The sequence below is a fragment of the Squalius cephalus genome (genome assembly GCF_949319135.1).
Source record: "Squalius cephalus genome assembly, chromosome: 13".
Taxonomy (NCBI): Eukaryota; Metazoa; Chordata; class Actinopteri; order Cypriniformes; family Leuciscidae; genus Squalius; species Squalius cephalus.
Window position 1 is genome coordinate 17,649,788 of NC_137134.1, and position 26,493 is coordinate 17,676,280.

The 26,493-nt window shown below is 39.7% G+C and overlaps 2 protein-coding genes across 13 annotated transcripts in view; one reads left to right on the forward strand and one right to left on the reverse strand.

The window, feature by feature from the left end:
- Positions 1-5,981, forward strand: part of tle2b (TLE family member 2, transcriptional corepressor b) — a 45,612-nt gene extending 39,631 nt beyond the window's left edge. For both annotated transcript variants that reach the window (XM_079889749.1, XM_079889750.1), the window contains exons 13-21: positions 836-977; positions 1,053-1,222; positions 1,303-1,379; positions 1,930-2,179; positions 2,269-2,516; positions 2,598-2,745; positions 3,446-3,596; positions 3,733-3,809; positions 4,028-5,981. In XM_079889749.1, coding sequence (XP_079745875.1) covers positions 836-977; positions 1,053-1,222; positions 1,303-1,379; positions 1,930-2,179; positions 2,269-2,516; positions 2,598-2,745; positions 3,446-3,596; positions 3,733-3,809; positions 4,028-4,135 — 1,371 coding nt within the window. In that variant the 3' untranslated portion in view covers positions 4,136-5,981. The remainder of the gene's footprint in view (positions 1-835; positions 978-1,052; positions 1,223-1,302; positions 1,380-1,929; positions 2,180-2,268; positions 2,517-2,597; positions 2,746-3,445; positions 3,597-3,732; positions 3,810-4,027) is intronic.
- Positions 5,982-6,791: 810 nt separating this feature from the next.
- tle2a (TLE family member 2, transcriptional corepressor a) overlaps positions 6,792-26,493 on the reverse strand; it is a 32,005-nt gene continuing 12,303 nt past the window's right edge. Inside the window, exons 3-20 of one of the 11 annotated variants that reach the window (XM_079889739.1) lie at positions 24,563-24,626; positions 21,723-21,767; positions 15,377-15,439; positions 14,817-14,858; positions 13,807-14,020; positions 12,327-12,343; positions 11,990-12,085; positions 11,841-11,885; positions 11,598-11,759; positions 11,213-11,339; positions 10,347-10,540; positions 10,185-10,264; positions 9,818-10,067; positions 9,481-9,728; positions 9,252-9,399; positions 8,348-8,498; positions 8,183-8,259; positions 6,792-7,583 (exon numbers count right to left, since the gene is read on the reverse strand). In XM_079889739.1, coding sequence (XP_079745865.1) covers positions 7,476-7,583; positions 8,183-8,259; positions 8,348-8,498; positions 9,252-9,399; positions 9,481-9,728; positions 9,818-10,067; positions 10,185-10,264; positions 10,347-10,540; positions 11,213-11,339; positions 11,598-11,759; positions 11,841-11,885; positions 11,990-12,085; positions 12,327-12,343; positions 13,807-14,020; positions 14,817-14,858; positions 15,377-15,439; positions 21,723-21,767; positions 24,563-24,626 — 2,131 coding nt within the window. In that variant the 3' untranslated portion in view covers positions 6,792-7,475. Of the gene's footprint in view, positions 7,584-8,182; positions 8,260-8,347; positions 8,499-9,251; positions 9,400-9,480; positions 9,729-9,817; positions 10,068-10,184; positions 10,265-10,346; positions 10,541-11,212; positions 11,340-11,597; positions 11,760-11,840; positions 11,886-11,989; positions 12,086-12,326; positions 12,389-13,806; positions 14,021-14,753; positions 14,859-15,376; positions 15,440-21,722; positions 21,768-24,562; positions 24,627-26,493 lie in introns of all 11 variants that reach the window. The other 10 variants (XM_079889747.1, XM_079889746.1, XM_079889743.1 and 7 more) reach the window with 10 other exon arrangements.

The window sequence follows — 26,493 nt, forward strand, 5'->3', positions numbered from 1 at the left end:
GATACCTAATATGCCAGAGTTTACACTCATACTAAATATTATATGAACTGTTTTACTTTGTACTTCTACTTTATAATTATTGTTAAAAACTAGATTTGCAGATTTGGCCTAAAGCTATAGGGTACAGCTAGTTTGGGACAAGAAAAATTGTTGGTTTGTAGTTACAGATAAATATATTTTCTAAAATTTTGTAAATAAAAATTGAAAATATATTTACTTACTTATTTATAGTTATTTATAGCTATTTTAATATAATAAATTCCACATCAGTGTTACTATGGGGTAGGGGTGTAACAATACCCTCATGTCACGATTCGATACATATCACAATACTAAACTCACGATACGATATTATTGCGATACTTCATCAAAATGCTAAATTTGATATTACATTGTGGGTGTAAATGAATAGGCTTGGACTTGGTACTGGTATCCCAATGCATGGGACAATAGTGACACCAGAATAAAAATATTCATGATTCTGATGCTGAAAATACTGATTTATTTTAGACGAATGCTTGCACTCTTCCACTGACTAGATATATTTAAAATAATAAAGGCCACTTTTTACTGGGAACATAAGACATTTGGCATTATCAGGACACACAAATATTCCACCATTGCATTATCATACATTTTATTCAACATTATATATAGTAGTTTAATGTAGTACTGACACTAAAACTCTGTAAACGCATAGTTTGATTGTCACTATGCACAATACATATTGTTGCATTTTTGTATTGCGATATATTGTGACACGATATATTGTTACACCCCTACTATGGGGTCAGTATGACAAATAATAGCATCTGTCTCTTGGTTCTATTGGCAGACAGAAAAATCTCAGTCGCCCTCCTCTAAATCAGGCAATTCCTCTCCCTCTCACCATGACCCTCTCACCCCGGGTCCACCCGGACCCAGCACTTCCTGTTTACGCCTGGTCAACAAAGCTGCGTCCTCGGCAGACCCTCTGGGTGAGACGTTGTCTGTTTGCGTTTATCGCAAACACAATTCAATGAAAATAATTTGTTTAATTGTGTGTTCTGTAGCTCTACGGAGTCCCTTGACTATGACGCCTGGTTCTTACCCGGCTCACTTCGGGGTGGTGTCCCACGCTGGGCTTAACGGAGAGCTGGCCAGCCCAGGCGGGTTCGGAGGCTCACTCACCCTCTCGCCCCAAATCAGCGCTGCAGCCAGTGCCTACACACGCAGCCCTATGGTAACTGTGTTTCTGAAGCTCGTACAGTTGTCAAAAGTCCACCGAAAAGCACTTTAACCTTGATCACTTTTCCTTTACAGGTAGCGTATGAATCACGTTCACATCTCAGGCCCTCAGGGTTGTCCTCCTCACTGCCTGGCCCCACCGGTGGCAAGCCGTGAGTTTCTCCTCTTTCTTTTACCTCCCTCTGTTTTGAGATGGAGTTGCACAGCGATGACCAGCGTATTAGTCCAAAATAGTGCTGTTTTTGTTTGCTGTGCTTGTAATACAATCCCCTCTCGAGCCCCCCGCTGTCAGCTACAGCGAGGAAAACACTTGAATTCAGGCAAACATCCTTAAGGCAGCAAATTATTGCTGCTCCCACTGAATGACACACACATACAAACATGCAAACTTCTCATAATTATGTTGTCAAACTTAAGTACTTACAGATTGATTCAGCTTCTATTCTTATTTTAATTTTCGTTCCTTGAAGTCCACTTATATTGTTAGTTGCGGTTTATTGCACCAAAAACAGCCGTAATTTAGTTTTTATGACCATTTTCCACTATCTGACTGACCTCTCAACTTGAACATACCATTTTTTGTCCATACAGTGGAGGTCAATGGGGTCCAAAGTTTGGACCTTATTGACTTTTGTTGTATGGACAAAAACATCTTTAATTTTTAGAGTTAACTACCATTTTAATGTCCACTTATGTCCACAGTGCTTACTCGTTCCACGTGAGCGCAGATGGTCAAATGCAGCCGGTGCCCTTCCCTCCTGACGCCCTCCTCGGCCCTGGCATCCCGCGGCACGCCCGTCAGATCCACACCCTCAGTCATGGAGAGGTGGTGTGTGCGGTCACCATCAGCACCTCCACGCGTCACGTCTACACCGGCGGGAAAGGCTGCGTCAAAGTCTGGGATATCAGCCAACCGGGCAGTAAGAGCCCGATGGCCCAACTGGACTGTTTGGTGAGATCTGCGTCATGTGTGAATCTCCTTCTAGTTGGTATTTGCCTTCCAAGTTGGACTAAATAATGTCCACCCTTTCGTCCAATCAGAATCGAGACAACTACATCCGATCGTGTAAGATTCTCCCAGATGGGCGGACCTTGATAGTTGGAGGTGAAGCCAGCACACTGTCCATCTGGGACTTGGCCACGCCGACTCCACGGATCAAGGCCGAATTGACGTCCTCGGCTCCGGCCTGCTACGCTCTGGCCATCAGTCCCGACAACAAGGTCTGCTTCTCCTGCTGCAGTGATGGAAACATCGTGGTCTGGGACCTGCACAACCAGACGCTCGTCAGGTATCTAAAGACTCCTGCTGGTGAGATAGACGACGTTCCTCTTCCTGAGGTTATGTGATGTTCTTGTGTCGCCCTCCGCAGGCAGTTCCAAGGCCACACAGACGGAGCCAGCTGTATAGATATTTCCAACGACGGGACCAAACTGTGGACGGGGGGTCTGGACAACACAGTGCGCTGCTGGGACCTGAGAGAGGGCCGACAGCTGCAGCAGCATGACTTCACCTCACAGGTACTGCAGCTCAGTGGGAACATAGGCATTGGAGTTTTGGGTATATCATTTTGAAAGAACATGAAACCTCTGACTCAGAACACACTAGCAACCACACAGCAACACCCTAGCAACCAGCTATCAATGTTCTAGCAACCACTCAAAACACCTTAGCAACCACATAGCAACAACCTATCAATCCCCTAACGCCATAGCAACCAGTTAGCAATGTCTGGTTGAAAAGACATTGACAATCACCTCAGAACATCCTTTAAAACCACATAGCAACACCCTAGCAATGCCCTGGCAACCACTTAGAACATCCTGAAAATCACATAGCAACGCCATAGCAACCAGTTATCAATGTCAACTTACAATATCCCAGTAACCACCCTGAACACCCTTGTAATCACATAGCAACACCCTAGCAATCACTTATAACAGCCTATAAAACCACATAGCAACACCCTAGTAACCAGCTAACAATGTCAACTAACATTGTCCAAGTAACCACCTAAAACATCCTAGAAACCACATAGCAACACCCTAGCAACCAACTACCAGTGCAGTGCCCTAGCAACCACCCAGAGTGATGAATGGCTTGAGCTGTTGCATTCTGTGTCTTTACTGAGTACATTCTGTGTCTTTATATAGTTTTTAGAACTACTTGCTGTCTATTTTCATTTGATTTTTATTGAAGTGTTTTTATGTGCACACGCAGATCTTTTCTCTGGGTTACTGTCCTACGGGCGAGTGGCTTGCAGTGGGGATGGAGAGCAGTAATGTGGAAGTGTTGCACGTCTCCAAACCAGACAAATACCAGCTGCACCTTCACGAAAGCTGCGTTCTCTCACTCAAGTTCGCCTACTGCGGTACGAGAGTCACTATAAACCTGTGGTTTCTAAACTGCTCTTGCAATCATATGATCCTTTATTATTTATGCCCCATTTAAAATAAATGCTATTTCATAATCTAAGATGGAGAGGACATGATTTGTTTCTCTTTCAGGGAAGTGGTTTGTAAGCACAGGAAAGGACAATCTGCTCAATGCATGGAGGACGCCATATGGAGCCAGTATTTTCCAGGTTTGTTCCAAACCCATGTGACTTTCTTTCTTCCTTGGAACGCAAACGGAGATGTATTGAATGTCCTAAACCTTTAAATGCTGCTATACTATTAACAGAACGGAATAAGAGTGCAGCTGTGCACAGACAGAGAGCTTGGATTTAAAGCAAGACGGTTCTCGGTTTAGATTCAAAAATGATTTTACTCCTCTCTCTCGCTCTCTCTCTCTCTTTTATAGTCAAAGGAGTCCTCGTCTGTCCTGAGCTGTGACGTGTCCCCAGACGACAAGTATATTGTAACTGGTTCTGGTGATAAGAAAGCCACGGTGTATGAGGTGGTGTACTGAACGCAGACAAAGACATACGGATGGATGAACAAAGAGCGCCAAGCATGACACAATCGTGGCCGCGTGGCAGGCAACCATGGCTCTTCTATTCGCTGTCCTTTCACTCCATCCAGTCACCATAACTTAAGAGATAGAGAAAGGCTTTGCTCGCAATGGCATACTAACATACTACTCGTACTATTTATGCAGTATGTATCTTGTGCACAGTACGAACATTTTCTTTATGTTCGTATAGATTTCCTTCAAAATTTGTGCGATTTCGAAGGAACGATTTCCTTCGTTCAAAATTTCCTGTGTCCCATGGCAATGTGCTCAACTTGACCTTCCAGTTTAAAGTCGGCATGAAATGGAAATTCACCCTATTTTCGAAATAATCTTATTGTGAACGATTCATCCATGCATGTTTCATTTGTTTTATATTTTTTGACCTTGTAATTTTTTGTTTCTCTTCAGCAATTCGAATGTGCAATAAATCACAATACGGAAGAAAAGATTTGTCGCTACTTCTGTTACATTGCGACTAACAATAACACATGACTTTAATTATTTGCAACATATTTTTCATACATTTATTGGACTACAATGTTAAAGACAACAAAATGTAACTTCACTCATTAATTAAAAATGCAACAATGTAGCATACTACTATTTATCTCAACAATTCTCATTGCAATAACAGTATATACTGTGAAGTATGTAATACGCTAGTATTCCATTACGAACGTAGCATATGAGAGTGAAGCTGTTAATTAGAACAGTCTCCAAGCTAAAAGAGGAAGCCCCACAGACACCTGGTACTTAGGGAGCTGCTTCTTACAGCAAAACCAAAACTAGACAATCATTTCATTAGTTGCAAACTCCCTCCATAAAGAGAGTGCAACATCATCCCCCCCCCAATGAGAAAATGCTCACGTTGGAGAATTTCTGGATGAACACGAAATGGGCGTACAAACAATTCTCCACTCGCCTATCCAACCCAATTAGACATTCATGTGGCAAATCCCAGTCGAATTCTCCAACCTGCATTTAATTTCCTTCTTCCACAAGTCAGTGTCTAATGAGGAGCAAGGGTAAATCATGCAGGATTCATGTGGCAAACATTCACAACCACGACCGTTATTTGTTTTAATTCCTGTGGATTATCATACAGATGTTGCGCTCATTTGTGGTTTAATGCTCATTAATGATCTTTTAGGAAACCTTTTCATGATTGCTCTTCTTTAGTGAGATAAAGCAATGCATCAGGACCTATAATGCAAATACCTAAAATGTTGAAACTAGTATGATATATACCATCAAAAAATTAAATTAAAAATAAATCAAAAATTATTATGAAAACGTGACAAAAATATATAATTAATCAACAGCATGGAAGAGAATGCAATACTATCTTTATGAAGATAAATTATTTTAATTTGGGGGCTGCAAATATTGATATAGTTTAATTGGAATTAATAAATAGGGATATCATGTAACGAATTGAAATGTATTTTTTAATCAAATGACATCCCTAATGTAACCTCTTCTCAAGTTAGACAGAGAGAAATGTTTGAAAATCTGAGCGGTCCTAAAACAGAGCCCTGATGCACACCATTAATAAGAAGAGCTGTGGTTGCCAACCTGACCAGGAATTTTCAAGGAGAAACTACAGAATTCATCTACTACATGCACCAAACATCCTGCCGGGAACCGATTTTTTTTTTAATTACAGCTTTTTGTTCATTCTTCTTTTGATCTATAAAGCTTTTCTCAGCACTTAGAAAACGGTTGGATGAGTCAAACCGTTTTTTCTTGTGAACTGAAGGAATTGTATCATTAAGTTCTTTCTCTTTTTTATGGCAATAGTAAGCAGTGATACTACAGTGTTTTGATCAGTCTGTTTATTATCCAGAAAGTGCGGTGTGTTTATTTTTCAAATAGCTGAAAACATGGCTGCCTGCAAACTGGCATTTGTCTGTTTCAAGGTAGACCGTCTCTACTGCACGATCTGTCTTTGACATCATGCTATAGAAATATCTGTATCTATCTACCCTTATATAATGCATTATGTTTGTATACTGAACAATGTTCACTGTCAAGATTTCATTAAAGACTCTCTCTCTCGAAAGCCAAGGAACTTGGGCATTGCTGTGATATCCCTGTAGCACTTCCCATGTGATGTAAAAGACATGTATACATTGACAAATTAAACTTGTGGTCATCTTTTGAAGTTGTTGCATTCTTGAGAGTGGTTCAATATCAAAGAATTATTACAAGAAAACTGAAGACATTATCCAGACCAACTCATGTTTATGCAGATTTTATTTACATATGTCAAATTATTTACTACACCAAATTGTATTAAAATTAATTTATTTTAAAACATGAACACCAGCTTGGTTACAATTAATGACTTTAATACATTCACGTTTAAATTTCTTATTGTAAAAATGGGGGGGGTCTGAATTTTTTATTTTAATTTTTTTAGCCTTCAAAATGGGTAAACAAGCTGGGATACCAGAAAGCATTTTACCATCTAAATGTAATTCAATTATTGGATTTACTTACTATACATCATTATGCAGGGTTCAAAATTTGTATCTTCTTTATTATCTATATTATCATCTTATTAATTATGAATGAGATTTTAAACTACAAATAAATGCAAGTGTCGTTTGGCTTTTAAAGAGCTTTATTTACAGTTCATACATACCAAGTTTGCGACCAAACAGTCAAAATAATTTTCAACATGCTCCAACATACAGTATTCACGTGATAGGACATTAACTGAGTGTCTTTATAGCCATTTCCCTGAAGTCAATGAAACACTAAAATCCTTGTTGTCCTACATCATAGAGTCCATCATCCATACAATCATAACACAGAGCCGAGATCAGGTCAGCTTTAAGAAAACGATCAATGAAGAAGTCTTAGGCAAGTCCGTAAGGTCTCATCATAAATCATTAATCCACAGCGGCTCCATAATTGTCCATTTCCGTGAAAATTCCGAAGGCTAAAAAAATAAGATTTCTTTTACTACTATATTCACTACAGAGGTTTCATCTTGTTTAAAAAAAGAAAGAGAGAAGAAGAAAAGAGGAGGTCTTTGGAGAAATTCCATGTTTTTGAAGCTAGACTACCAGCTTTCCTCACAGCATTAAAAAAACAACAAGGTCAGTTCTGAAGATCCACCATCCGATCCTGGAGTTGAAAAGTACAGCCGTCCTGCAGTCTCAGAGTCCATATTCATGTCCATGTCACACCTTTTGTCTCCCAACTCGGAGACAAAATAACGATGAATCTGGTCTCCTCAATCCAATCAGTTTTTTGTTTTATGAGCGACATTCTGAACACATTCAGTTTAGTAAATGACTTCATACACAGTAGCCTTCTTATCTCCTGAGCCAGTGACAATGAACTGGTCGTCAGGCGAGATGTCACAGCTGAGGACGGATGACGATTCCTTAGACTAGGGACAAAAAAATGATCAGTTAAGAGTTCGTTCAGGTGTTAGATAGCATTTCTAATCAGTGTTTGTCTTCTGTATCCTGATAAATAGGGCACATAGAAAGTCTATTCAACAATAAACATTCATTTCTGACACGTCATTAAGTCTCCATGATACTGACAAAAATGTTTATTTATTATTTATTCATTCTTGTAGTAGCACAATGTAACCGATAATTGCCCAACAGCTTGTAGTTTGGAAAGCAAACATTTGAGGAAGTTCAAGCTACTCTTTAAAAAGTATTTAGCTAAACTACAAGCTAACTTGAACAGATTCCAATTAAGTAGAAAATAGTGAGTGAAGGTATAAATATTAATATTCAAAACATTTAAAATGCTGCACAGATGAGTATGAAGTAGTTCATTTATATAAACTGCTTGAACCAAACAATGTATATTTTGGTGCTACAATGAAGTAGCAGCTTTTTACTGCAAAAGCTGCACCATTTTGAAACTTGCTTACAATCTAGTTAGTAGCATCACTACTTTTAGTTCTTTACTCCCCAACACGTTAGTATTTCTAATCAACAGACACCATTTTGTAACCAAACAGCACAATACCTGGAATATGCTTGATCCATATGGAGTTCGCCATGCATTCAGTAGATTATCTTTGCCTGTGCTTACAAACCATTTACCTGCAAAAGTGAAAAAGTATTGTGTTATGCATAATCTTTTTGTTTTTCCATAATGCTCAACCTCAAATGAAAAATCCACCAAACATACCGCAGTAGGCGAACTTGAGTGAGAGAACGCAGCTTTCGTGAAGGTGCAGCTGGTATTTGTCTGGTTTGGAGACGTGCAGCACTTCCACATTACTGCTCTCCATCCCCACTGCAAGCCACTCGCCCGTAGGACAGTAACCCAGAGAAAAGATCTGCGTGTGCACATAAATACATTGTTTAATGCTAAAAATTAATCACAATTCTTCCCCACACCAAGGTTTGAACAACAACGGAACCTCCTGATCCGGCCTGGGTATATTTCAAAACGGCGCTTTCGTTTAAAAACTCCACACTAACGTTTTTGAGCATTTTCCAAAAGTTGAAAAAACAATGTGAAAGAGCAGTATGTCCAAATTCACAGTCTTCATAAAAAAGTTGGCAAAAAGTTCCAAAGATGACCTTCTACTTCCGACGAGATTACCTACTTGCGCATCCAATTGACACTTTACTATCAATGTCACTTTACTATCAAATAGTATATACAATGTACTTTTTAAACAGTCACAAAGTAATTACTTGTTCAAGAAGACTTCAAACGCAGCCCACATGGTCAATGTTTTGCCAAAGGACAGCATTTATTCTTTTCAGGAATGTAATATGAAGATTGTACAAAGATTTATCAATAGCAACACTATGAAAGCGAATAGCAGGCACAACTTTGGTACAACCAAAGATATCGGGTATATTATGCATCATATGACTGTGCATCATCGTTTTTAAACACCTCTGTTTTCATAATCCACACTACAACATAAAAATGGCATTTTCAAATTTATAGGTTTGCACTGGACAAAGACCCAGTCTCAGTGTGAACGAAAGGCCAAAATGTACAGAAAAAGATGCGTTTTCAAATCTTTCCTAAATAATGTTAAGAGTTGCATGAAAACTCTTCAAATGCTCAGTACCTGTGAGGTGAAGTCATGCTGCTGCAGCTGTCGGCCCTCTCTCAGGTCCCAGCAGCGCACTGTGTTGTCCAGACCCCCCGTCCACAGTTTGGTCCCGTCGTTGGAAATATCTATACAGCTGGCTCCGTCTGTGTGGCCTTGGAACTGCCTGCGGAGGGCGACACAAGAACATCACATGACCTCAGGAAGAAGTACGTCGTCTATCTCACCAGCAGGAGTCTTTAGATACCTGACGAGCGTCTGGTTGTGCAGGTCCCAGACCACGATGTTTCCATCACTGCAGCAGGAGAAGCAGACCTTGTTGTCGGGACTGATGGCCAGAGCGTAGCAGGCCGGAGCCGAGGACGTCAATTCGGCCTTGATCCGTGGAGTCGGCGTGGCCAAGTCCCAGATGGACAGTGTGCTGGCTTCACCTCCAACTATCAAGGTCCGCCCATCTGGGAGGAGCTTGCATGAGCGGATGTAGTTGTCTCGATTCTGATTGGACGAAAGGGTAGACATTATTTAGTCCAACTTGGAAGGCAAATACCAAATAGAAGGAGATTCACACATGACGCAGATCTCACCAAACAGTCCAGTTGGGCCATCGGGCTCTTACTGCCCGGTTGGCTGATATCCCAGACTTTGACGCAGCCTTTCCCGCCGGTGTAGACGTGACGCGTGGAGGTGCTGATGGTGACCGCACACACCACCTCTCCATGACTGAGGGTGTGGATCTGACGGGCGTGCCGCGGGATGCCAGGGCCGAGGAGGGCGTCAGGAGGGAAGGGCACCGGCTGCATTTGACCATCTGCGCTCACGTGGAACGAGTAAGCACTGGGGGCGGGAAAGACGAACAATTTCATTCAAGACAGACTAAGAGCGTTTACACTGGAGAATTGGTGCATTTGACATCAGCAGTCAAACAAATGGGAACTGGCATTGGAAACCTACGGTTTTCCAGAAGCTGCTGACTGCAGGCTACCAGGTAACCCTGGTACTCTCATATGAGGGTGAGGAGACTCGTAGCCCACCTTGGGAAGTAATTAGGGCAATGAGATTAAATCGTAAAAGGCACAAGGAAAATGTAGGGTTAACTGTTTTTTTTCCCCTCACCACAGGTGAACGTCCATATCCAGCCGCGGCAGCAGCGGCAGCAGCAGCAGAGCCATTCATCTGAGGGGACACGAGGTGGAGACCGGCACCGTATCCCGCGGCTCCCGCCAAATCCCCATTAACTCCCGGAGGAAGCCCAAATGCACCAGGGGGGTACGCGCCCTGCACAGCCAATGGGTTCCTCAGACCTAAAGCTAGGAATCCAAAAATGGGGGGAACTGAGTTATAAAGGTTTGTTTCTCAGTGTTGAAGCATTTAATTAAGTAATAACTGAATAATTGTCAAAACGAAACAAATAGATTTCAGATTGCAGAGTTAACACCAAATCCTTTTCAAATTAGTTTTTAAAAAATGTTTTGTGGTAAAACTTTTCTTTAACAAATATCATGAATTAGTCACACCATGCCATTTCTTAAAATAAAATTATGGAAAACTACTAAAGATTTTTTTTCCTTGAGAAATAATAAAAAAGGGTTTCAAGCTTTCATCAAATTGCATTCTTTAGAGGCTTTTTCTTCCTTATGATAGGACTTTATGCCCTCAAAAATAATGAATTTTAATTCAGTAATTAAAACCATGTTCATCATAGAAAAGAGGTGCATTCAAGTCAATAAAAAGATCCTAAAAAAAAAAAAAAAAAAAAAAGAGACCCTTTAATATCACTCTCAGGAATGCTAAAATTAAAGGAGCTCAGCACCATGATACAATTAAAACAAGACGTCCTCTCAGAAACAGGAAGACCACTACTGCCCTCTGCTGGCTGACAACCTGACAACCCTTAAAAAAGACATTCAAACCTGGTGGAACTAAACACTACAAATACAGTCATTAAAGACTTAGACTATCGAGATAAAACAGAATCGTACCAAGAGGGTCAACGCCTGGCTTCCCAGGAACGGGACGAAACTGCGGAGGAACGCTGGGGCCTGGGGTGGACGACTCCTGGGACATGGGCGTGCCAGGCTTCATCCCTGGAGTGCTGGACTTCTCTCTCTATAAGGTTAGGGAACACATTATTCAGGAAAGGTATATAGTCAATGACAAAAGATGCAGCGGTAAGTCAAACTCAAGCGGGAACTGTCTGTTTTTGCATTTTTAGGAGCAAGGGATGAGATGTGCAGGAGGAAGAAATGGTATTGTGCACTGCGAGACACCTTCGTTTGAGGGAGGGAAAGGAACTTGTTCGCTAAACGAGCAATGCATTTATCGAACAAACATGTTTGTGTTTGTTTGAGTAATTTATATATGTACCGGTGGAGGCTCCTTGCTGCGTGAAGGAGAAGCAGCACTGCTGGAGGAAGCCAGCGAGGTCGGACTGGCCTGGGGCAGAGGCTCCTTACGGGAAGGAGGGAGTTTATCTAATCCGTTCTCTCTGGAGGAGTACGACTGCACGCTTCTTGGAGAAGAAGGGTCCTGAGGGAACGGAATGCACATGACGATTTAATCAGGGGAAAATATGGCCAGCCTTGTTTTCATTCTTTAACACAAACCGACCTCGTCAACAACCAAATTGTCGTCGCTCTTCTCCGCGTCGCTGCCCTGAAAGACAAAACGCCATAAGAGTTGAGCGTGTGTGCTTAAATCAAATAAAGATCATGTTTATGATTCATGAAAGGAGAGGAGGATGTGAATTTAACACTTACGTAGTCTGTCATAAACTCCTTCTCATCTGCTTTTCTCTTTTTTCCATTGCTGAGGTAGTCTGAAGGCCTGCCTTTGTCTCCGTTTGAGAGTGAACTCTGGCAGAGGAAGAGAAAGATGAGGAAATGAGAGTGGAAGAGACAGTGTAAGTGTGTGTGTGTGTGTGAGCGAGAAGAAAGAGATAATGATGTAGGAGACGAGGGATAAATCAAATCAGCTCTATAACTGCTGGACCCACAGGCAATAGAGACGCCTAATGCATGACAGTCTGCACTGAGAACTCAACTAGAAAGAGACAGAGAGGGAGAAAGAAAATGGAAGAATACTACAGATACTCACTGGTCCAGGTTCACGGTCTGTGTGGATCATGGGAAGGGCAGGTAAACGTCCCCGATGCCAGTCAAAACAAACCAAAAAACAAACAATGTGACTATGCCAGTTAGACAAAACTCACCCTCCAACAGACAAAACAAGGCTTTGAATTACCCCACAGCTAAAAAACAACAAAAGCAGATTCCTTCAGTTCCCACTCTTTCATGTTTCATTGATGAAATGCATCACCTGACAGATTTTAAAGATGAACTGGTCAACGTTTCAGGGTAGATTAAGGGCATTGCTTTGTGATTACTAGCATGTTGCTATGTTGTTGTTATATTAATAATAATAATAATTATAATTAGTATTATTATTATATAGAAAATTGATAGACAAATAATTTTTTGGCCAAATTGTGCCATCCTTAAAAAAATGTTGTTTTTTATTCCAATTTGAATTTTCCCCCTCAAATCCATGCAGCCCTCACGAGTAATGTTTAGTTTAATTCGTGTTCAGATGATTTGGCATAAGGTTTCACTCTTTATGAACTGAGTTCAGACTATACAATATTTGTCTGTTACGATATTCACTGTGTCGGATTATGCGATTTTGACTCCTAAATTCTTAAGAAACACATCAGACTAAACACTGCTTTCCGACCAATCATCGCTTGCCATTTTTGATGACACGCGTGATGTCATCAAAAAGGCGGAAACAAGAACGTAAACAAACCATGGCTACCGAAGAGACGTGTTAGCTTAAAGCTAATTCCAGTTCTCACCGGTTCACTGAAGCGCCTTCGCTATCATTCGCCAGCCCAGCATTTATCTTTTTTCACTTTTTGGTTGTAGTTCCTCAAGAAAACATCATAAAGGCTAGAGTATTATTGACATACCTCAAAAAACCTTTCCTCTATTGCATAATTTCACCAAACAGCATCTCTTTTTCGTTTCGGCATATTTGAAAGCTGTGTTACGGATGAGCTTCTGTGCTCCTATTGGTCATCTTCATAGATGTGAATGAACCTGTCGCGGAGGACCGGAAAAAAACTTCAACAAGCTAGTCTTTCTGTTGGGACGTCGTGAAGCGTCGTAGGTTGGTTGTTGTGCACTGTGACACACTACAAGATTAAATAATCGATTCTTGCGTCCCAACGCCCATTGTTGTTTACGAATACCCACAACACCCTACATCAAACAGATCGTGTAGTCTGAACCCAGCATTAAACAATTGAAGTTATAAAATGTATAATTAAACTTAAAGTTCAATTTCAGTTGGACTAAAACAATAATTCATCCTTTTAAAACACTTCATTCTAACTGAAACCATGCCAGTATGGCACTTGCTCGAAAGATCCATTCGATTACGTATTTGTGACGTCCAATCGATTACTCGACAAAGCTCCATTATAACTGCACTTGCAAATGCATTTATTTTGTAAGTCCTGTTCCTGTTGTTAATAAACTGGTCAAGTGATCTGTCAGGATGATTTTATTTGTTATACCTCTGTGGTGCTCGGCTGCGGCGGCTGCCGCCACTGCCTCTAAATGTGCTCGCTCGTCTTTAGAGGCCAGTTGGGCACTAAGGGCCCCGGACAGGGCCAGCAGCCCAGAGCCGCCTCCCAGAGCCAGTCCCGGGTGAGGCAGGCCGGAGGGGTGAGGGGCCATGGGCAGCCCCTGGGCAGCATGCTGGGAAAGGTGCTGGGCCTGCAGCTGTTGCTAGAGGGAACGAGAGGAAGAGGACGATGGAGTGATGAAGGAAGGGCGGGGGTCAGAGAGAGGGGGGGAATAGATGAAGGGAGTGTGGGAGATAAAAGAGAGCGACATAGAGGTCGAGATGGAAGTGGAGTGAAGAAACAGATAGCCAAAGGAAATGAAAAGAGCATGAGGAGGAGGAGGAGAGAGAGATGAGAGGAAAGGGAGAGGGAGAGAGAGGGAGAGAGAAAAAAAAAATACACAACACAGTTAAGACTTGGATCCGCACCACAGACGAAGAGGCCGTTACAAAGGGAATGCATTCATGACCCCTTCCCAGTGCCCCGAGAGTGAGGGAGCGTGTATCGAAATGGTGTTGACCTGCTCTAACGGGTGGGTCGGGGGAACAGCACATTCGCTAATGAGCACCCCAAAATTAAATTAAATTAAATTAAAATCGCTTGAGCTGAAGCTGATGACGGCCATGTGAGAAATCAAAACGGAAAAGTGAATAAAAATACGGGAAATGAGGGGTGAAAAATCGTAAATGGGGATTAAAACACACGCATTCTTAACATAGATAAGTCGACTAGTTAGCCAAATTCGAAAATATGGAGTTTTGCATATCCCTAGCCTAGTTATGAAAGTGCTACTTTGCACTTTTCCAAACATTCAACCAAACCATAAAAAAGAAAACCGCAATGACAACTCAAGAGGAAAGTGTAAATAAAAAGGATGAAAAGATGGAAGTACACACTGTGGAAGGCAGAGGGGGGAGTCCACGTACCCCTATCGACGCATTCAACTCCCCCATAGTCACCTGTTTGGCGCGCTCCATGGCCTGGACCACCTGCTGCTGGTGCTGTGGACGAGGTCGAAAAATGGCCGTCAATGATAAACAAACAAGCAACAAACAAGGCAGATGGCCACCCTAGTGTGTCTTTGTGTACTGTGTGATTTCCATTTTCTGGGGTGTGTGTGTGCGCTAACATTTTGTATGAATACACACTTAAAACAGGAGGGGGAAGTTGTTTTTTCTGTCAGGAAAAGCTCTGGGCAAACCGTAAGCGTTTTTGTGGAAGAGGGTTTACAAGAATAACAATAGGCTTCCCAGAGGCATCAGAATGAGAGACTATTTGAAAACGTGAGGAAATATGAGAGGAAGAGAGAAAAAAAATGGGTGATTGCATGTATGTGAGAAACAGAAAGAGCGATGCTGTGTGTGTGTGTGTGTGTGTGTGTGTGTGTGTGTGTGTGTGTGTGTGTGTGTGTGTGTTCAAGTGAGTGATTATCAATCACAGAACGTCTGAATGCAATGTGGCATGTGTGAGTGTCATGATGTGTAGCTGTGGGACTAAGTGTGTGTTGGTCTCATCTCACCTCCTGCGACAGGAATGGAATGAGCTGGGCACAAATCACATTCAGCCGTTTGGCGATCTCCGTCTGCAGAGATATGGAGAGCGAGAAGGATTTAGAAGCAGAAAGAAAGCAAATAAAAACTGATTTCATTTTGCACAATTCCATTTTAAATGTTAAATTACCATTTCCTACCCTAGTTTGGCTATTTTATGATAATGAAGATACTACAACTACTACTGATAATAACAACAACAATAATAATAATAATAATAAATTGATATTTTATGCATCTAACGTATAATTACTACTACTACTCTTAATTATTAGTATTAGTAGTATAATAGTAGTTATACATAAGATTAATTTACTACCACTCATTTAAATTTATAACTACTACAAGTAACAATAATATTTATAAATATGAAGTTTATTATTATTTAAATTTATTAGTAGTAGTACTAATAGTAGTTATACATTAGAAGAATAAATGTACTAATCATAATCATAAATTGATATTTTAATGCATCTAGTGTATAATTAGTACTACTACTAATATTAATAATTGTATTAGTAGTAGTAATAATAATAGTATTACAGTAGTAGTAGTAGTAATAATGGTATTACAGAACTAGTAGTAGTAGTAGTAGTAGTAGTAATAATAGTATTACAGAAGTAGTAGTAGTAGTAGTAGTAGTAGTAGTAATAGTAGTAATAGTATTACAGAAGTAGTAGTAGTGGTAGTAGTAGTAGCACAGTAGTAGTAGTAGTAGTAGTAGTAGTAGTAGTAGTAGTAGTAGTACAGTGGTAGTAGTAGTAGTAGTAGTAGTAGTAATAGTAGTAATAGTATTACAGAAATAGTAGTAGTAGTAGTAGTGGTAGTAGTAGTAGCACAGTGGTGGTAGTAGTAGTAGTAGTAGTAGTAGTAGTAGTAGTAGTAGTAGTAGTAGTAGTAGTAGTAATAGTAGTAATAGTAGTAGTAGTAGTAGTGACCCCGAATAGTCGAAGATTCGATGCTTCGATTGGAGGAGCCTGATTCGACTACCGATCTCACGGTCGAATCTTCGCAGAGGTGTTATGAAACGAGGATCATGCCACTTTGGTTATATGAGGGCGCTCAATGTCTGATTTCACATAGAACTACCGGTTTTCTGTCAATACGTTAATATTCAGCCTATCATGATAATGCTGTATATAAAATGTGCAAAGAAAGAAGCTTTTAATAAATATTTTTTAACGTGCGTGAATAAATCCAAACACCATGTGACAGATTTAAGTTTCACTTTCAATCCGTGACCGACAGAGGAGCGTCTTGGCGGCAAGGATTTAAATCTTTTTTATTGTCTGGGATAAGAAAATCTAAAGTGTGGATGTACACCATCAGAAAGGATATTCTCAAGGCTCGATTTAGCAACAGGAAAACCATGATCGCACTTCTGCCGGCCAACGTTAACAAGTTGGTTTTCCACGGGACATTCTAAAATGCTTAATGTGAAAAAAGCTTTTAAAACGCTTAAAAGGCACTTTAACGTGGCTTAATGTATGTACACAGTACACACTTTATTAAGAAACCATCCTATGTGCAGATAAGCAGATGAACCCAGAATATGAACGCAATGCGTTCCTCCTATAGTAAAGCGTTTTCTTTACATAATTTGATATTTTAATTTAACTATTTTAGGAGATTAAGTCGTTAAACGTTTTTCACGTTAAGTGTTTTAGAATGTATTTTATCCGCGCGCACAAAAGACTCCAACCGACACAGAGTGAAAGACTGGATTTGTTCTCTCGATCAGGTAGGGTACAAGTGATTTCAAAACTTTTCAACCGGTTCGAATTTGATTTTTGGATGCTGTGAACATTTTTAGCTAAAAAGACTGCCACTCCAGTTTAGCATTTATTGTTGTTTCTGCAGTTAAAAAGACAAAGTTGAAAATTCCGGCTAGAGGCTACTATCGTTATTTTCATAATTTCTTTATTTTTATTTTATTCATTGATCTGTCAGGGTTATCTAATCTAACTATTTGTGGCTTGTGTTTTGAATATATGTTCCCCTGCACTTTAGGCATTTTGCACACATTTGCTCATCTTGTGACTTGATTCTGATTTATTTCGTTTTGTATTTTTATTTATTAGAAAGGTATATTCTGTTCTAATTTAATTTAGTAAATTAATTGTTTATTTTTTTTGGTGCATCGATGTTGTGCTGTACTTAGAGCCTGCCCGCACAGGTAATTTAGCCGATTTAATTTGATTTGCATGTGAAATGCAAATCCTGTCTGCAGTGTGGCCTTTCTGGAGTTATTTATGTTATTTCTTAGTTTTATTGATCCAAAATGTTTTTATACATTTTCTTCTATATCTTTGTGTGATTTTCTGTACATCGCAGCTTTGAAATGTTAAAGCCCCGCCCCGTAGTACAATAGTAGTAGTAGTAGTAGTAGTAGTAGTAGTAGTAGTAGTACAATAGTAGTAGTAGTAGTAGTAGTAGTAGTAGTAGTAGTAGTAGTACAATAGTAGTTGTAGTAGTAGTAGTAGTAGTAGTAGTAGTACAATAGTAGTAGTAGTAGTAGTAGTAGTAGTAGTAGTAGTAGTAGTGGTAGTAGTAAGGTAGTAGTTGTAGTAGTAGTAGTAGTAGTAGTGGTAGTAGTAAGGTAGTAGTTGTAGTAGTAGTAGTAGTAGTAGTGGTAGTAGTAAGGTAGTAGTTGTAGTAGTAGTAGTAGTAGTAGTTGTAGTAGTAGAAGTAGTAGTAGTAGTAGTAGTAGTAGTAGTAGTAGTAGTAGTAGTACAATAGTAGTAGTAGTAGTAGTAGTAGTAGTAGTAGTAGTAGTAGTAGTGGTAGTAGTAAGGTAGTAGTTGTAGTAGTAGTAGTAGTAGTAGTGGTAGTAGTAAGGTAGTAGTTGTAGTAGTAGTAGTAGTAGTAGTTGTAGTAGTAGAAGTAGTAGTAGTAGTAGTAGTACTACAATAGTAGTAGTAGTAGTAGTAGTAGTGGTAGTAGTAAGGTAGTAGTTGTAGTAGTAGTAGTAGTAGTAGTCGTAGTAGTTGTAGTAGTAGTAGTAGTAGTAGTAGTAGTAGTAGAAGTAGTAGTAGTAGTAGTAGTAGTACTACAATAGTAGTAGTAGTAGTAGTAGTAATGTTGTTGTTGTAGTAGTAGTAGTAGTAGTACTACAATAGTAGTAGTAGTAGTAGTAGTAGTAGTAGTAGAAGTAGTAGTAGTAGTAGTAGTAGTAGTAGTACTACAATAGTAGTAGTAGTAGTAGTAGTAGTGGTAGTAGTAAGGTAGTAGTTGTAGTAGTAGTAGTAGTAGTAGTTGTAGTAGTTGTAGTAGTTGTAGTAGTAGTAGTAGTAGTAGTAGTTGTAGTAGTTGTAGTAGTAGTAGTAGTAGTAGTAGTAGAAGTAGTAGTAGTACTACAATAGTAGTAGTAGTAGTAGTAGTAGTAATGTTGTTGTTGTAGTAGTAGTAGTAGTAGTTGTTATATACAGTGTTATATACACCCATAAACAGTGCGGATTTTGCCTCGTAAAGCCAAAGAAACAATATAAAACCAGCCAGTTAGATTAGCGATCAAGTCGGTCAGCTATTACCATATTTGAATGCACAAAGCATCAAGCGGCATGAGTCTGAGGCGGAAACTACAGTAACAGACTGAAATGCCTAAGCAACAGCCAAAAATACAATCCGGTCCAACAAGATGTTGCAGGAGTGTAATCTGCTACCTCCGCTCACACAGCTAGTAAATATTTTAGCCCTCCACATCTGGTTCATGCTAATAGTTGCACGGTGAGGAGAGAGGATCCCTGAAATATTCATGCCCAGCATCTGCTGCTCCGGTCCAGCCCAGAGGAGTGACACTGGTCTTGCCCCACTGAGCTGCTGAGTCTTTAGAGGCAGTGCTGGGGGGGTTCTCATGCTCAGGCCACTTTAATCTTAAACCAACAACCCAAACAAGAGCTGAGGGCAACCCTCTCCACCACTGTTTATTTTGCCAACAGGTATAAATGAATACGGTAATATCAACATTCACCCTCATGCTACAAAACATTTCTCTTAAAGGGATAGTTCACTCACAAATTTCTGACTCTCATGTTCCAAACCTGTATGACTTTTAAAACACTTAAGATGATATTTTGAAGAGTACAATGCAATGACAATGAATTGGGGACTGAAGCTTTAAAGCTTTAAAAGGACACAAAAACGCCATAGAAAATATCATGAAAGTGATTCATACGACTGTCTTCTGTCAAACAATAGCTTTGTATGTCAGATGAACAGACCAAAATGTCATTATTCACAGAAAATCTTGACATCTAGATGTCCTTTGCACATTCATATGAGAAAGCCTTAAGATTCATAAACAAAACGGTGTTATTGATAAATAAAACTATTAAAAACATTTTTGTTATTTGAAATAAAGCTGAAATAAAATATAAATATTAGATGGAAAAACTGCCCTGGCAAGGAAATAAAATATTTAGCCTGAAATTACTAAAATTACTCAAACTAAATAAAAAAATAAAGCTAAACTGAAATTTAAAAAAAGGGGACATGACAAAATTACTAAATTTTAAAATAAATTTAAATGAAAACTAAAAATATAAAAATAAAAGCTAATTCAAAATGTTAATAAATACTGTAATAGTACATGATTTTTTTAAAAAAACACTAACAAAACATTCTTTCAAAATAGATATATTTTATAAATCTGTTTGATCAGTTCCCAAAATGATACATTTTTACAAATCAGACTGATCAGTTCTCAAGTTCAACTCACTAATTCAATCATCTGGTTGCATATGAATTCAATTCCAGTTTGTTCTTCACACAAATTTATCGTATGACCAAGGGATATTATAGTTTAACAAAAAACATAAAAAAAAAAAAAAAAAAAATTAAAAAATCACTTGAAATAAAATAAACTTTAATTGAATTTTATAAATATTTAAATTTATTTTATTTCAGCTAGTTGGCAAGAATACATTTCTCATTTCCATTTATTTTAGTGATGTACTAAAACTAAAACAGAAAAAAAAAAAAAAATACAATGATACAAAAATGACACGAAAATTTCACGTTCCTTTTTGAATTCACTGTAATTGCCTGTTAAAGAGCGACCAGTGCGCTCTTCAAAATGCCTCTTCGTATTTCAATATATTTTATGGTGAGTGAATGCTGACAGTATATAAATTTGAGTCCCCTTTCCCTTTAAGTGAATTACTGGCTGTCCACCCCCCCAAAAAAAAGAAAGGAGGAACAGACCCCCCACCCCCATCTCCTCTATATCTATCCATCACAGCCATCCCCAGGGAAACACAATGATTTCTTGTTAGGGAACGGCAACTACAAAATGACATCTTCAGAGGAGAGAGTGGGGGAGGCTGGGAAAAGGGGAGGGCGGGAAGGAGGGAGCGAAAGAGGAGAAATGGGGAGAAAGAAAGGAAAAAAAAGAGTCTAGAAGAAAGGCACAGTTAAGGAAATTACAGAGTGATGGGAGATGCAGAAAGATGAGGGAGGGGGAGTTACATTAGAGAAGGGAATTCGTGGAGCATGTCAAAAAAGAAGTGCAATTGAAACGGAGGAAGAGAACAGACGCTCCGAGAGCACTGACCTAATTTAAACTGACCTGACATCTGCACGAGAAAGAGAGAGAGAGAGAGAAAGACTGAGCGAGGAAGGTCGGGAAATGCAGATGCAGTACGCAATTTATGAGGAAGGAGAGCGAGAAAGACATAGCTAGCTACTTTTAGATAATCGCTTGTATGTGTGTGTGGGGGGGAGGGGAGTGTGTGCCGAAAAGGGGAGTGTGTGCCGTAGTAGACACGTTATTTGTTGATCTAATTAGTGTGTTTGCAGATTAATTTTAAAACAAGTGCCACGAGCCAGACCTAAGAGGATTTCAACTATATAAAACGGCTGTGGAAAAAAAGATCCCTGCATAATTGAATCTGAATTATGAACCCTACAAAAGATAAAAGGAATAATAAAACTCTTCAGCACAAATCACAACGTGACATTGAATAGGCATTTTTACACCGGCAGCCCACGTTAAAAGCGTCGAGTGTTTGCGTGTATATGACTAGGGAAGGGTCACGATTGTCAGCTAGTCATCCAACAACTGACTAGCCGTTTAGTGAGGATTATGCTTTTTTTTCATATAAAATTCTGAAATTGTGAGGGAATAGTGAGGATCCTTTAATTAGATCATTTTTAGCTTATCCTTGGTCATAATAAAGCCCTAATGAGAAAAAAAATGCTTTTGCAATTGCAATTCATGACCTTTCCATAAAAACCCCCAACATTTAAAGGCGTTTACATGACTTTTGGCTTAAGCATAGTTGACAAATTTGCTTAAAAGGAAACCAGCAAACTTACCTGTTTGTGCATCTCTATGTTGAGGCCGTAGGACATTTCATAGTACTGAAAAAGAAGAGGATATCATTAAACTGACGCATACTAGAAAGAGTATTTGAGGTAGCGGTTTATTAATTTCCTTATTTGCTTGGAAAAAGAAGCAAAAGAGGTTCATACTGTCACTGTCAACAATGGAGTGATGTATGAGGCACAGCTCACATAAAAGTCACTTTCAAAGCAAGCTTTCTGTTGGTCAAGGCAGCGGATTTGAGAGACCAACTTGAACCCGTGGTGAAATCAGCAAAAATTCTGATTGCATGGATTCCTATTGACACAACTAGATGTGACTGCAGGTCTTACCACAAACGGCTTGTTAATACTGATCTAAGGCCAGTTTGTGCAGATGATTCATTGTAAAAAAATAGTCCGGAGAAGTTGGTCCTCATCCAGTACCAAAGACCATCTTGAATCAGAACATGTAAATCTCATGTAAATCTCGTTTCTCTGCCATTTTACCTTTATCTTATTATAACACCGTCTCTACACTGAACGCGCTGCACCGCAACAGCTAGAAGATGTCGACAACTGGATGCGACAAAGCAACTGTTGCAAATCCATTTGTCCTTCTTATGAGAAGTATCGCAAGTGCTTGGAGGACGTCATAAATAGAACAAGGCGTCAGATTACTGTTGGGGATTTGTCATGTAGCATCGCGTCACGCCGTATTCCAGTGTAGACGGCATCACTGATTATAATGGATTCTATTATCATTTGTTGTGTCGTGACCGGTGTGGACACGGTGTAAACCTGTATGAGGTTATTTTTAAGAGTCTTTTATACAGTTCTTTCCATACATAGTGATTACGTCCTATAGGTTCAAAAAGGTATAAATGTAGTCCACATGAACAACAAACTATAATTCAAGACTGTATTAGAATCTCACAGTAAGTCATCTTTTTTTTATCTGACTGTGGGTGCAAAATAAGTGAATACTAGTGCTGTCAAATCGATTAATCGCAAATAATCGCATCTAACATGAAAGTTTACAAATATATATATAAACATAAATTGTTTATGACTACCAACTGAATATTACTTTCTAGCCCCTCCCATTCCGAGGGCGTTTTAACTCCTATGGTGGCCGTATTATTTCAAATCTGCCGGCAGTCGCGAATAATCTCCCCCTCGCATTCGTCACGGTGCCACTGAGTGTAAAAACGCGAAAGGCGAAGCTTGAATTTCCAGGTATGTCCCTCTTTGGCACATGAATTTTCAAGATGGAGGCGCAACATGGCTGCCGCCATTCGAGCGATTCGCTCGTATGTATTCTAAATGGCAGATTCTACGCTTACGAGAATACTTGATTAGTTAGTAGAAGTAATTACACATTAATGAGCACATATCATTTTGAAAGGACAAAGTGTTTTTTGCTAAGAATCAACTTAAAAAATTACACAGTGTAGCTTTAAGATGCATTTTGGTCGATCAGATCACAAGTGGACGACGCTAAATACTATTAAACGTTTTGAGTTTATCCACTTTTGACCACTTCCAGAGGTAGTTGAAAACGGATTCGACCGGATTGCTTTCGTAGTGTAAACGCTCATGTGGTCGAATGAGTTCGAACAGCCACAAAAGACCATCTTCTCTCCGCCTACTGACCTAATGCATAAATATCAAGGGAAGCGCGCTAGCCAGACGGGATTTAAACTTTGTCGGCTGAAGACCCAGGTTTAGTTTGAAGATGAAAAACGCAAAGCACAATGTTCTCTGACCATTCCTGATTTCTAACACACACTCATAGTGTTCGGCCTGGTCTTGAGGCTGTCAGAACAGAAACGAAAGCTGATTTAAAAAAAAAAAAAAAAAAAAATCGACAATCTCCAATCGCGTTCATATGTAAATTCTTATTTCGTCCATTAGATTGAAAGATCTGAAAAAAACACATACATTTACCCACCCATAGACCCTCCCCTCTAAGAAGAAATCAGGACAGAAGTGGTTGAAAGTGGACAAAAGAGATGGATTAAAACACCAGGTGTAAACGGGAATGTGTCTCCCTCGTCTGCCTTTGATCCGATCGACCAAAACGCATCTTAATACCAGATGTAAACGGCCTCAAATACGATTAAATCAATATGACAGAACTAGTGAATACCGACACATTTTGACCTCAGAATACTTATATATAAAGCATTTAACCCACAGACTACTTTTGTTTGTGGTTTTATCGTTCAACTGATTCATCAAAAACTCTTTTCAATTGGACTTGTCTGTTCTGAAGGAAAAAAAGGAATAAGATGGTGAGAAAACAATTTTAACTTTTTACTAAACAATTCCTTTTAGCTAGCTGGATAAATACTGGTATGCAGAGTCAAACAAGTGTAATTTTATTAGATAGAGAGAATCAAGTAAAAAGGAAAGTAGAGGCAGATAGAGAAGGGTAAAAACAACAGAGACGGAGGGATAGAAAGACCCTGGCAATAAAAGAAGCCGGCCTGACAGCTGCCTGTTGTATTCACCAGCTCTGCCAAGAGCCCACGGTGTTGCTAGGCGACTCCCACACTAAAAAAATTATGAGCCAAGAAAAAAAAAAAAAAAGGGAGAGAAAGAAAACGGACAGAGAAAAGGGGTTAACCCGTCTGCCAAGAGCAAATGGCATGCCAGGCGCACATAGCTGCCATATCTGTGGGCACTGAGGCACATGGCAGCGGCTCTGAAAACTCGTTCTCTGTGATAGATGAGCCGCGTTTGAAGGACTTCTGATTGAGAGCTGAAGGAAGATGGTGTCTGGTGTTTGGATGTGTGTCGCATCTGATGCCCGATGCAAAACTAAGTTGGTGTGTGTGTGTTTTTCTTACCATGACATAATGTCTCTGTATTTCTGTCTTCTCTGTGGCCAGCTTTTCACACTCCAGCTTCAGACTGCAGAAGAGAGAGAGAGAGATGTTTTGTTGGATTGGTGGAAAGAGAGATTCTGCTGGACTGTTTAGGTGCTCGGACATTTTGATTTACTTATAGTGTTTATGAATTGTCTAATAAATGTATCAATTTCTCTTTTGAATCACTCCCCTCCACTTATAACAAATGCAGTGTATGCTGCCTTAGACAAACTGCGAAAACATGATGCAAGGACAGACATAAATATATAAAGATATACAGAAAAACACACAAGACCCAGAGACAAATGGATAAATAGGCAGAAAGATGACAAAGACAATTACAGACCAAAAAAAGAGACAGATTCAGATTCAAAGACAAACTGATGGATATGCAACAAAAAAAAAAAAGACACAAATAAATAGAAAGACACAAGCTAGATATAAAGACAGACAGAAACAGAAACAGAGTCTCAGACTTTTAAATAGATATAAAAAAGAAAAAAAGGCAGACAGAAAGAGACCTATAGAAAGACAGACAGACCGACAAAAAGAGACACAAACCAACAAGAAGTATACAGAAAGACATTTACAAGACAGACAAACATATAGAAAGACAGAAATAAACAGACACACAGAAAGCGAACACAGAAGACCGATAGACAGACAGACCCAGACTAAATCCACTAAGATCAAACAGCACACACTTTCTCATCTCCTGGCTGTATTTCAGCTCTTCACACACACTGACTTGTTTGCAGGCGTCAGATTTATGCGAGCGCGCGGGAGGGCCTGGGAAAATTAGAATATGATTAATACCGCAACATTACTGCGCCGCAACAGGTAATAACGGCACATCCGCTCTCCTTCACTGACTGCGCACAACCGTCGATAATTGACTCATTTATCACCGCGAGTGAGGAAGAGCGCAGAGGATGATGGGCGTGGGGTGTGCGGGAAGTGAGAGAGTGATAGAGGGAGCTGTGGAGGATTAAATTCATTCCCCTGCTAGAATTTATTACACTGGAATTGCCTCACTGCAAAAGTCACCCCCGTCACAGGATTTCCGAGAACTGACAAATCTATCGGTGCGCGTTTCGCTGAGACCGTCTCTGCTTATTTATTTATTTCCCATCTCGCCTGAATGAGTTGGCCTCAATTATGCGATGCGGTGAAGACATCGCTCCCTTGTGCAAAATCGCAGGGGGAAGTTGGAGAAAACAGCATGACGGCTCCAAATATTGTCTGGTTCATTGGATAAAGATGCTAGATCTGTTTTCAGGCTTATATTTACATAGTTACGAGTTTAAATGCGATCATTAAAAATTCTGCAACATCTCCCACGTGGAAAAAGGGCAGCTGAGAGTTCAGCGCGCCGCGAGGCTGGAGTGGATTGAGGTAAATCAAGGCTAATGTGGAATTAAACTTTAAAGGGTAAAATCCGTTAAATGCAGGCACGACACCTCAACACGCAATAAACAACAGCAACTGGAAGGCTCTGCAAGTCCAAACAAAATGACTGATCATTATTGTTCCATCCCTTAAAATTTAGCATACCAGCTTGACAATTGTCATCAAGGAAATATCTTAATGTCAAAGAATCAAAAAGCTTGTTTAAAGATCCCATCTTCAATTATTAGTGGTGCTCTTTTTATAACCCAAGTCTCTTTTAACATGCATCATGGTGTTTGAATGGTTAAATGTGTTGTTAGGTGATCAAAACTATATTAAAATGCTATACTACCTCTGAAAAACTGAAAGCACTAAAAAGTAGGGGTGGGAATTACAGGGGTACCTCACGATACGATACATGGCTCACGATACCGATAATATCACGATACAGCAAAGCGCCACCTCGAAGAGGCATGAAGTAGCGACGCTGGGAGCAGGGAAATTATTTAGAGAGCCTTATT